This window comes from Helobdella robusta (genome assembly GCF_000326865.2).
Source record: "Helobdella robusta unplaced genomic scaffold HELROscaffold_50, whole genome shotgun sequence".
Taxonomy (NCBI): Eukaryota; Metazoa; Annelida; class Clitellata; order Rhynchobdellida; family Glossiphoniidae; genus Helobdella; species Helobdella robusta.
In genome coordinates this window covers 431,760-443,815 of record NW_008705255.1, presented here as the reverse complement: position 1 = coordinate 443,815, position 12,056 = coordinate 431,760, and the positions used below count along the sequence as shown (strand labels likewise).

The 12,056-nt window shown below is 38.0% G+C and overlaps 1 protein-coding gene across 1 annotated transcript in view; it reads right to left on the bottom strand.

Moving 5' to 3' along the window:
• HELRODRAFT_193429 (hypothetical protein) overlaps nucleotides 1–12,056 on the bottom strand; it is a gene marked incomplete at its 3' end in the record, with an annotated part of 16,328 nt that overhangs the window by 1,615 nt on the left and 2,657 nt on the right. Inside the window, exons 5-22 of the mRNA XM_009027710.1 lie at nucleotides 11,525–11,640; nucleotides 11,010–11,098; nucleotides 10,713–10,787; nucleotides 10,164–10,566; nucleotides 7,908–8,048; nucleotides 7,067–7,636; nucleotides 6,666–6,849; nucleotides 6,104–6,256; nucleotides 5,241–5,455; nucleotides 4,240–5,016; nucleotides 3,690–3,787; nucleotides 3,188–3,260; nucleotides 2,827–3,023; nucleotides 2,141–2,437; nucleotides 1,765–1,887; nucleotides 1,021–1,410; nucleotides 591–676; nucleotides 24–82 (exon numbers count right to left, since the gene is read on the bottom strand). Coding sequence (XP_009025958.1) covers nucleotides 24–82; nucleotides 591–676; nucleotides 1,021–1,410; nucleotides 1,765–1,887; nucleotides 2,141–2,437; nucleotides 2,827–3,023; nucleotides 3,188–3,260; nucleotides 3,690–3,787; nucleotides 4,240–5,016; nucleotides 5,241–5,455; nucleotides 6,104–6,256; nucleotides 6,666–6,849; nucleotides 7,067–7,636; nucleotides 7,908–8,048; nucleotides 10,164–10,566; nucleotides 10,713–10,787; nucleotides 11,010–11,098; nucleotides 11,525–11,640 — 4,046 coding nt within the window. The remainder of the gene's footprint in view (nucleotides 1–23; nucleotides 83–590; nucleotides 677–1,020; nucleotides 1,411–1,764; nucleotides 1,888–2,140; nucleotides 2,438–2,826; nucleotides 3,024–3,187; nucleotides 3,261–3,689; nucleotides 3,788–4,239; nucleotides 5,017–5,240; nucleotides 5,456–6,103; nucleotides 6,257–6,665; nucleotides 6,850–7,066; nucleotides 7,637–7,907; nucleotides 8,049–10,163; nucleotides 10,567–10,712; nucleotides 10,788–11,009; nucleotides 11,099–11,524; nucleotides 11,641–12,056) is intronic.

Genomic DNA, 12,056 nt, shown 5'->3' with positions numbered 1-12,056 from the left:
ATCTCTGGCCAGCATACTCTGACTGATACTATTGAAGATGTTGACGGGTGTGAAGTGGTAGATCTTTCTCGTGTTCACGTATCTGTGTGTTTGTTTGTCTGTCGGTATGTTTGTCTGTTTGTTTGTATGTTTGTTTGTATGTTTGTCCGTTTGTTTGTATGTCTGTCTGTTTGTTTGTCTGTTTGTATGTATGTTTGTCCGTTTGTTTGTATGTTTGTCCGTTTGTTTGTATGTTTGTTTGTATGTTTGTTTGTATGTTTGTTTGTATGTTTGTCCGTTTGTTTGTATGTTTGTTTGTATGTTTGTCCGTTTTTTTGTATGTTTGTTTGTATGTTTGTTTGTATGTTTGTCCGTTTGTATGTTTGTTTGTATGTTTGTCCGTTTGTTTGTATGTTTGTCCGTTTGTTTGTATGTTTGTTTGCTTGTCAGTTTGTTTATTTTGTGATAATCTGTTTTAAATTAATCTGTTTTATCAGTTCATAAAACAGATTAATTTAACAGCCAATCACAACTAATTAAAAATCGGGTCATGAACAAATTGACATAACGGAACAGCCAATCAAAATTAACTAGGTCACGTATAAGTTAACCTAGATGCCCAGTGTAGGCCCCAGTCTTCCGGATCCGGTTCCTGGGGGTTGTCCAGGTAGAGCGAGCCAATCTGGGAGAGTATGACCTGCAATTTGATTGGTTGCAGCGTTCTTACATCATTAAAGTGACCCAGTTACATTTCATCAATTAGTTGTGGTACTGTTAAAAATTACACGTAAGTGAACTAGAATTTAAACAAATGTCCATTCCATTTTCTTCTATTGCCTTCATCGAGTTGACCGACGTCATCATCATCATCATCCTCAACATTATCATCATCATCATCATCCTCAACATCATCATCATCCTCAACATCATCATCATCATCATCATCATCAACAACATCACTATTATCACTATCATCGTCATCATCAACACCTTCGTCATCATCATCATCATCACCACCACCATCACCATCATCATCACAACCTTCTTTCCATTGTTGGCCAGCTCATAGGGCTTGTCCGCCCTGCCCCCTACGTAATCTTCATAATAGCACTGCGAGACGATCTCCATTTTGAATTTCGTGACGTCATCACCACCACCACCACCACGGGCGGCATGCCTTTTACCGCCGTATACGTAGTTGGGCTTGTCATTTTCATCATCAATTTTTTTATTATTATTATTATTATTATTATTATTATTATACATTTTACTATAATAATTATCGTTATCGTTATCATTCTCGTTATAATTATCCTTATTATTGTTGTTGTTATTGTCGTGTCTGATTGGTGTGGAGAAGGCGTCCTCCCAGCCAATCAAATTGAGCTCTAGTTTCTTGGCTATGCGCGCCACTTTCTCGACGAAGTAGCCCTTCAAATGGTGGCTCCTCATCACTGATTGGTCGGTCGGTTGTTTGAGTTAATGTGATTGGTTAGCGAGTTAATTGGCTGATTGTTTGATTAAATTAATTGGTCGGTTGTGTCAAATTTGATTTGACTGGTTGATATGATCGGTTAATGGTTCGGAAAATTGATTTGATTGGTCGATATGATTAAGTGGCAAGTTAATAAACTGTTTTGATTGGATGACGTGGCTGAACAGTGGATTAATAAATTAATTTGATTGGTTGACAAATTGTCAATTAAGTAAAAAAAAACAACAAATCAACCACAACAACAAACGCCACTACTACAACCACCACCACCACAGGCAGCACTAACAAACGTCGCCTTCGTCGGCGATGGCTTGCAGCTTCTGTAGTAGCTTCCAGCACGCGGGCGAATGTTTGTAGGCCATCTGGGGCACCTCATCACCCCCAAGGTGGAAATATTTCAAGGGAGCTATGCCCTGGTAATCATGGCAATTGTTGTTGTTGTTTTTGTTGCAACCAACCAGCCAGCCAACCAGACAAACAAACAAACAAACAAATTTACAAACATACACACAAACAAACAAATTTACAAACATACACACATACAAACAAACAAATTTACAAACATACACACATACAAACAAACAAACAAACATACATACATACAAACAAACAAACAAACAAACGAACGAACGAACAAACAAACAAACAAACAAACAAACAAACAACCTTATACATCTCTTTCAGACTGACCAACAACCTATACACAAATCTATAAGTAGATTTCAGACACGGGTTGATGGCTGAAACTTTGTAGAACTGCCCCGTGAGGTACTTTGAGCTGTCATGAAGATCCGACAGCAAGTAATCAACATGTTTCGGAGGTTTCAAATTGTTGATGTTGTTGCTTTTGTTGTTGTTGTTGTGGTTGTTGTGATGTTGCTGTTGTTGTTGCTGTTGTTGCTTCAACTCTGCCAGTTGTTTTTCGTATAGTTTTTGCTTTCGTCTATCTCTCTCGTACCTAACCTGATTCAATGTTGTTGTTGAAAGTGTTGCTGTTGATGTTGTTGGTGTTGATATTGTTGTTGTTGTTGAAGTTGTTGCTGTTGATGTAATTGTTGTTGAAATTTTTGCTGTTGTTGTTGAAGTTGTTGCTGTTGATGTTGTTGTTGTTGTGATGAAGATGATGATTTGTTTACAATTTTACTTTTTAGTAATTCTCAGAGGTAATAGCAACAGCATCATCTTCATCATCACTATCGCCATCATCACCATCATCATCATCATCACCACCATCATCATCACCATCCTCATCCTAACTGACCATCCTCTTCCTCCTCCTCATTATCATCACTATCACCATCACCCTCATCATCACCACCATCACCATCAACATCACCATCCTCCTAACTGACCATCATACTGACGATTGCAGCATGCGAGTGACCTGGCATGTCGAACTCTGGAATGATGGTGACATGACGCCGGCTGGCATACTTCAGCAGCTGCTGGAACTGCTCCACAGTGTAGTAGCCATCATTTGGCTTGCTCCACTTGGACGACGATGATGATGATGACGATGATGATGACGATGATGATGATGATGAGTTGCCTAGATTGGGAATGAAATGGTTCTCTCAAGAATAACATTACATGCGTTTAGACTGGTCATATTGTACACCGTCATGCATCATATTAGTCATCGTCATCAGCATCATCATCATCATTACCATAACTATCATCATCATCATCATCGTCGTCATCGTGAATACTCACTCGCAGGTCCAGAGCCAAGTAAAGACATGAGCGATTGGCTTTCGCTTAAGTCATGTGACCTCCTACCCCCAATCTGATTGGTTGAATTATTCTTGTTAAAAATTGTTTAATTTCAATTGTTTGATTTAATTATTTGCTTTTTGTTCATCTATTATTTTAATTCAAGTGTAAATCTATTTTTAACAAATTCATCAACCAATCGACCAGCCCAACCAAACAGTTAAACCAACAACCGACCGATTATTCATTTGTTCATTCATTTAATTCATCTAATCAATTATACAACCTTTTATTAATTAATTAATTCATTCATTTATTCACTCACTCATTCATTCATTTATTCACTCACTCATTCACTCATTTATTCACTCATTTATTCACTCATTTATTCACTCACTCACTCACTCACTCACTCACTCACCCACTCACTCACTCACTCACTCACTCACTCACTCACCCACTCACTCACTCACTCACTCACTCACTCACTCACTCAGCAAACCTCAGTTAATTCGGGCAGTTCTTTGATCTCCAGCCTCCATCCTTCATCGTCAGAGAGGTGAATGTGAAGGATGTTCATCTTATAGGAAGCCATAGCGTCTGGTCAATTAATTGGCCAATTAATAGATAAATTAATTGACCTATTAGTTAAATGAATAATTAATGAATAACTGAATGAATGAATGAATGAAAGAATGAATGAATGAAAGAATGAATGAATGAATGAAAGAATGAATGAATGAATGAATTAGTTAATCATTTGTTCGTTCGTTCGTTCGTTTGTATTCATAAATTCATTCACTCACTCATTCATTTACTTTTTCATTCATTCATACATACATTCATTCATTAGCTCGTTCATTAATTAATTAATTAATTAATTAATTCTTTTATCCAAAAGCGCTATGCAACTAACTACAAATAATAATAAAAAAAACACACACGCACACACAAAAACGAACACGCACACTCACATACATACATACACACACACACACACAAACAAACACACAAGCACGCACGCACACACACACACACACAGACGAACTAACCGATGACTCCAATAATAGTATCTAGAGGGTGAAAATTTCTGGCCACATCAATCATCAGACCTCTGTGTTTGAACCTTGGGGCATCGTAGACCTCGCAGACCGGTACTAATTTGAAATTCACTAACTCGTGTAGGCGGTATTGTCCGAGTTTGCCTATAACTACGGCAGCCTTTTCGTCATTTTTACCGAATAAATCTTCATTGGAAGGCCCAGTCACATTATTATTTTTATTATTGTTATTATTGTTGTTATTATTGTTGTTATTATTATTATTATTGTTGTTATTATTATTATTGTTGTTGTTGTTGTTGTTGTGTTGAGAGAGAACCAACCTGACATAGTCATCATCGCCACTGATGAGGATGTTAGTCAGACTGACGGCACCGTAGAAGACACCGACCGGCAGAAAACCGTAAATGTTGATCCGGTCCGGTAGGGGTTTGATTGACAGGTGGTAGCCATGTTGGCTCTGGATGACGTAATTTGTCGGCTGGGGGTCCTTCCGGTTTTGGAGTTTCCGTAGGAGAGATTCCTTGTCGGTGTGGGTGGTTAGGAGGCGTAGGTTGATGTGGTGCGGCTTGTTTAGGAAGGAGTCGATTGTTGTTGTTGTTGCTGTTGTTGTTGAGTTGCTGTTGTTGTTGTTTCTGAAGTCGACGTTGTAGCTGTTTTTGTCGTTGTTGAGGCCGATGCCACCGTTGAGGTCGGTGTCGCCGTTGAGGTCGGTGTCGTCATTCTGGCCAGGGACGAGAACGAGTTCGGATTTTAGCCTCAATTTTTCTGGACGGCGGGTAGTGAAAAAGAGAAAGACGTAACGTGCTTTCAAAAAGTCGCCACCATTTCGGTCATCATCATCATCATCACCATCATCGTCGTCATCACCATCATCATCGTCATCGTCAACAGCAGTACAATCATCATCATCATCACCATCGTCATCGTCACCATCATCGTCATCATCATCATCGTCATCATCATCGTCGACCTCCCCACCCCACCATCACCTTTCAAATAGAGAGCCTCACCATACAAGCCCTCGCAATACGTTATCACCCAATTATTAACATCAAGGAGCAACACTTTGTTGACGTCATAATCGTTCATGTTGCCACTCTTCCCCGCGTCAGAAAACTCCAGAGTGATTGGCGTTGGTATCAGAGAAGCGAATGGCAATGCGGATTTAGAGGCGGCGGGGTATAATGGCTCGTGCATTTTATATCTGTATGCGTGAGTTTGTGAATTAATAAAGATATAGATGAATGAATGAATGAATGAATGAATGAATGAATGAATGAATGAGTGAATGAGTGAATGAATGAATGGAATGAATGAGCGAATGAATGAATAGATAAATTAAATAAAACTATTGTTATAATTATTTAATTATTCTATCGCATATTTACCCAACAACTTACATCATCTTCTTCATCATAATTATCATCATCAATCAACATCGTCATGGTGAATTAATCACAGTAAATTTATATATTCTTCAACCATCATCTTTGTAAGTGCACGATGCATTATTAATTCGTCACACTGTAATACTCATATGTAACAGCAGTAACAGACTTTGAATGTATTTTGCAAAATAAATTCAAATCAAACCAAACCAAATCAAACCAAACCAATCAAATCAACCAAACAAAACCAAATAAATAATATAGAAAGATGAAGCAGATAGTTTTGGCAGACAAAAAAAAACATTCTATAATAATGTAATGGACAACTGTTTTGAAAGATCACAAAGTACATACATCCTGGCTCCAAAGCAGGCATATAAATAAATATGAATGGAAAGAAAAGGATATCTTTGCATTTGAACCGGGTCACAGCAACATAGGACCAACTAGCTAGCTACTCTAACCTCTTCTCCAGTGTGAAAGGCCTGAACAGATCTCCTTGGAACCTGATGGTGGAAGCCTGTCTTTTGAAGCCGTCAACAAACTTCAAATCCTCATCTGCAGTGCACTGGATGACGCGCGCCACTGTCGTGTTGTCGTTGTCGTTGGCTACATACCTTGTGTGGTTGTGTGTGGCTGCGACTGTAGAAGTGTGTGGCTGCGATTGTAGAAGTGTGTGGACATGTGTGGGTAGATGAATGTGCGCGTGTTAGCAGGGTAATTGAGCGGGTATGTCTGTGAGGACGTGTGTTTGTGTTTGTGTGTGTGTGTGTGCGTGTGTATGTTGAGTGTTCAAATAGTTTCAATAAATTCTTAATAGCAGTTTTTCAACGTAAAGTAGCTGATGAGTTGAGAAAAGAGAGGAAAGGGAAAGAAAGTAAGAAAAAGAGGGAAAGCAAACAAAAGAGAAGAGAAGCAATGTGCAGAAAGAGAGAGAGAGAAAGAGGTAGAGAAAAAATAAGACAGAGAAATGATGGAATGATGGAGAGAGGGAGAAAAAACCGACCAGCCAATCAACCAACCAACCAATTAGGGATGAACTCACTCCTGGAGACCTGCCAACCAGTGCCGACGAGCCTAACCCTCAATTGACCGTTTGGTCGGAGGGGTCTAAAATTTTCGGTGGGCATCATTTTGAAGGTGTACCCCATGACGTGGGTGATGAAGATGGATTGGCGGGTGTCGAAGGATTTGAAACCCGCCAGGAGATCTTTTGAATGAATGAAAATTTGGTGGTGGTGGTGTGTGTGTGTGTTGGTATGTGCATTTTGTATGTGTGCATGTGTATATTTGAATGTGTATATGTGTGCGTTTTTGTATTTGTGTACGTGTGTGTGTGTGTCAGTGTTAATGTACATACACAAACACACATGCAAAACATACACAAACACACAGACACAAACAAATAAACAAACACACATACAAACCTCCATCCTGTATCATGGAGGCAAAAGTCGTCCCAATACCATGATTAGTAGCATTCCCATTATTATCACCATCGTTATTCATATTATTATTATTCTTTTTATTATTATTATTATTATTATTATTGTCATCAGTATCAGCACCACCCCCGGCATCATTACTATCGAGCCCCACGTTGTGCTTCCTCCTATTCATATCCATCTTTTCTTCGACAGTCAAAAGGTCATTGACATCCATCATGACCCTTCCGTCGATAAACTTAGTGCTATAAAAATAAATTGACCAGCAGCAGTTATCAATGGTGGAATTTCCGGCGTTCTTCAAGTTCACGTTGATGTAGAAGTTACCATTTTCATTGGCATACGGCTCGATGGAGATCCAAAGGAATTGCGAGATGTAGTCGAGCTGCTTCTGAAGGCTCGGCGGTGAGAGGTGGTGCTGCTGTTGGTGGCGAAGCTGACGCCGTTGCTGCTGTCGCTCGATCTCCTCCAGGTTCAGGTGGTAGTACTTGTTGTAGAAGTTGTTCGGTCGGCTTCTCTGGCGCTTCCTTTCACTGGCTGTGTCTCTTGTGACTGTCGGTGTGGTGTGTGTGTGTGTGTGTACTGTGTTTGTGTACTGTGTGTGTGTGGTTGTTTACGTTGTCGTTCGTTGTGCATTTGTTTGTGTACGTGTGTGTTTGTGTACGTGTGTGTGTGTGTTTGTGGAAAAGCATATTCAAACTCAGACTAGTTCTCTACCTATTGTACAACACGTTATACAAAATGAAGCACACAGAAACAGTAACAACAACACACACGCGCACACACTCACACACACACGCACACAACATCATCATCATTTAACCATGAAAGGCATGCGTAGCAGTATCATGATAGTCAGACCATTCCTCTTGGATTGATACAATGGAAGTATCCAATGCCTTGTGTTGAAACACTCCTTGCCTCATGTATCTCAGCAGATATGGCATTATGTAGCTTAAGATCACTGTGCATGTGTTTGTGTGTGTGTAAGATTTGTTAAGAAAATAAGATAATCCTTGAAAATGCAACTACACGCACACACACACACACTCACACATACACACACACAAGCAAACAAACAAGCAAATGATTAAATGAATAAATATTAAAATATTCTAAACTAAACCAAAAGATGATCAAGAAATGAATTCATTCATTAGTCATACCCAGCAGTAAAATCAATTTCAATATCCTTCGGAACTTTCGCCTAAAAATGTACATTCGCATGGTGTAAACTCTACACTGTAAAGTAGAATAAAATAGGTAAACTTTTAGTTTGATACCTCACTGACCTCTCTTTCATCTACCTATCTGATAACATTTTTTTCAGAGATTTTTTCAGTGAAATAATAACCACATATAAAAAGATGAAGGTATTTTCAATGTCACAACAATTAAGATTAATAATATTAGGAATTAAAAATGCACTAAGAAAAAGTGAATTAATTTAATTATTTATTTAATACTTTAATAGTTATATTATTATATAATACTTTAATATTATATTATTTATTTATAAGAAAATTTATTATTACTATTTAAGATGTTTTTTCTAAACTTTCTCAACTCATGGTCATGTAAATCATTTATTTTATTTGATTGATAGTGAAATAATATATTATATAGGCCCATGACGCCACATATCAAATTATCACACACACACACAAATTCATTTGGTTTGATTTGAACTCTTTCTCTCTCTCCCTCTCTGAATGAATATAAAATAAAAATCTATACATCCTTACTAACTGAACATAACAAACCCCAAAAAGACAGCATTAATGTCTTGTTTTTACTTAATAATATGATATTTAATTATTTTGTAAGTAACTAGTAAATTTTACTAACCTGGCAGTACAAAAAATTACTTCAAAGCCGGAATAAATTTTAAAAATCTAATAATTAAATTAAAAAAAGAATGAAATCACCTAAGTAAAATAAATCTATCCAAAAAATAATTCTGATTGGATTCATTAAAAAGACAATTTTATCACATTTTCGGATGAAATCTATTTAAATGCCGAAATCGTTGAACCTGTGTTGTCAATATAAGTGATTAAAAGTTAATTTAAATACTGAGCCGTTGAATTGCAAGTAGGAATTGAGTTGAACATAACATAACACAACACAACACAACATAACATAACATAACATTACATAACAAGGATTAAAGTGTTTCAGTAGATATCTCTGTGTAAGAACCACTGAGTTTGAAATTAGGTACTTACAATTAGACATATAGATAGGATATAGCAATGTATTCTATATAGATTGAAACACTGTTTATCATAAAAATAAAATATACATGTGAGCTAATACCATTAAACAAAAATATTTTTTTCATATAGCGTACCTGCTACTAGAATACTAATTTTAAAATGGGGTACGTGCACTGCCACTAGAATACTAATTTTAAAATAGGGTACGTGCCATAAGAGGCAGATGTAGTAGAACAGAAATTGAACACTGGATAAACCCTATCCGATGATCTAAAATTTCGTAAAGCACGTTTAAAACATTCGCCGCAAGCGTTTATTCATTATATTTTCCGAGAAATTACAACGGATAATAAGAAAAATTATACCTGGAATAATAATATTATAATTATTCTTAACTCTCTAAAGTCGCAAACGACATTGTATCCATTATTCTAGCATTGGAATTAAGCAACAGACGCCTTGGACGGCTCCAAAACTTAACCAGACACAACATGGATTTACGCAATACGTAGACTTGGTCCTCCACTAATTTATTATTCGCACTCTGAACAGTTGAAGGTTTTTTTTCTTAAACAATTAGCAAAAATAAAAAATTAAATTACCAAATAACTTGTATAAATCCTTCTTAGGGCATTTATAAAATAAAAATTTCATCTGAACCGAATGAGACCAACTCTTAAAATTGAACAGCAACAATAAGTTATCGTGAAATTGATTTACTTCACGCATAAATAGCGATGGACAGCATCATTCAAACAACAAATAAAAATAACAAAATTAATTAATTCAGCCTAATGAGTCATCAATCCGATCAGTAGTTAGCTAGACAAACTTTTAATTTAAATTAATTAATAACGAACTATCAACACATTTCTCATTCGTGTATTCATTACAGCCGCCACAATCCTTACTAGTCGTACCACAATGCTGAGGTCTCACGAAGTACCTACCGACAACTTTCTTGGGCATGCAAAACACTTCATCAATGGCTTCAAATCTGATTTGATTCAGAGGATGTTGCAGTTTCTGTCGCGGTGGCGAATGTTGCCGGGATGGTGGCAGCTGTGGTTGCGTGACCTCTTTATATAGTGACTCGACGTCATTATTTTGTGACATGACCTCATTATTTGGCTGTGACATGACCTCATTATTTGGTTGTGACATGACCTCATTATCCGGTTGTGACATGACCTCATTATCGTCATGATCCTCTTGCAACAGTGAGAGCCCAGCGAGTCCAAAGAGCGTGTGAAATGGGTCGGGCTGTTTCATGGTTAATAATTGTAATTCTGACTGAATAAAATAAATTTTTGATACTATCATTTTCATCAACATCATCGTCATCTACATCCACATCGTCATCACCACCATTATCATCATCATCGTCTTCGTCACCATCCTCAACTAACCATGTCACCAGGTCTATCGGCGAAGCCACCGGTCTCATCATCTTGCGATGCCAGGATGAATTTCACCAGAGCTTTCTTGATTGGTCGGTTTTGAAAGGTTGGTAGATTTTGATTGGTTGGATTGAATGGATGGTGGAATTTAACTGGTCGGGTTGAACGATCGGTGGGTCGTAATTGTATGGTCGGTAAATTTTGATTGGTTAATTAATGGATTATGACTAGTTAATTGTTTTAATGGCGAATCTAAATTGATTAATTGATTGATTGATTAAATTGTTATTAGAACTCAATCATCACCTTATCAATCCAGTGCAGCCTGTCAATCATCTTGAGGGAGGCCACAACCCACCATGAGTAACATACGTCAGGCATTTTCTCGGGTCGACCTACCAACCAATCATATCAGTCAGTCAGTCAGTCAGTCAGTCAGTCAGTCAGTCAGTCAGTCAGTCAGTCAGTCAGTCAGTCAGTCAGTCAGTCAGTCAGTCAGTCAGTCAGTCAGTCAGTCAGTCAGTCAGTCAGTCAGTCAGTCAGTCAGTCAGTCAGTCAGTCAGTCAGTCAGTCAGTCAGTCAATCAATCAATCAATCAATCAATTAATCAATCAACAAATCAACAAACAAGCCTTTTACCCATTCAGTCAATCACACTATCAATCATAAAATCTTTCATTCGATGATCCACCCTTTCAATCATTCATTCATTCATTTTTCACTCATACTCATTCACTCACTAATTCATTCACTCGCTCGTCCATTCCTTCATTCACTCATTCATTCATTCATTCATTCATTCATTCACCCAACCAACTAACCGTTCAGACCACCGGACATCAGCTGCCTCTCACAGAGCCACCATCCGAGTTCATCCACTTCCACGAGGTTCAGGCAATCTAAGATGGAGAGAGCGCCCAGACAACAATAAACCTGATCATGATGGTGATGACGATGATGGTGGTGATGAAAATGCTGGTGATGATGATGATGCTGGTGATGATGATTATGATTATGTTAAAAATTAACATTAGAAAATTTTAAAAGATTAAACAATCGTCTACTTTAAACCAATTTATTAATGAATGATTAGATAAAATAAACAACCAATCAAAAGGCTAGCCAATCAACCAGTCAACCAACCAACCAGCCAGCCAACCAACCAACCAGCCAACCAACCGACCGACCGACCGATCGACCAACCAGCCAACCAACCAGCCAACCAACCAACCGACCAACCAACCGACCAACCAACCAACCAACCAGCCAACCAACCAACCAGTCAACCAACCAGTCAACCGACCGACCGACCAACCAACCAGCCAACCAACCAACCAAGAACCGACCAACCAA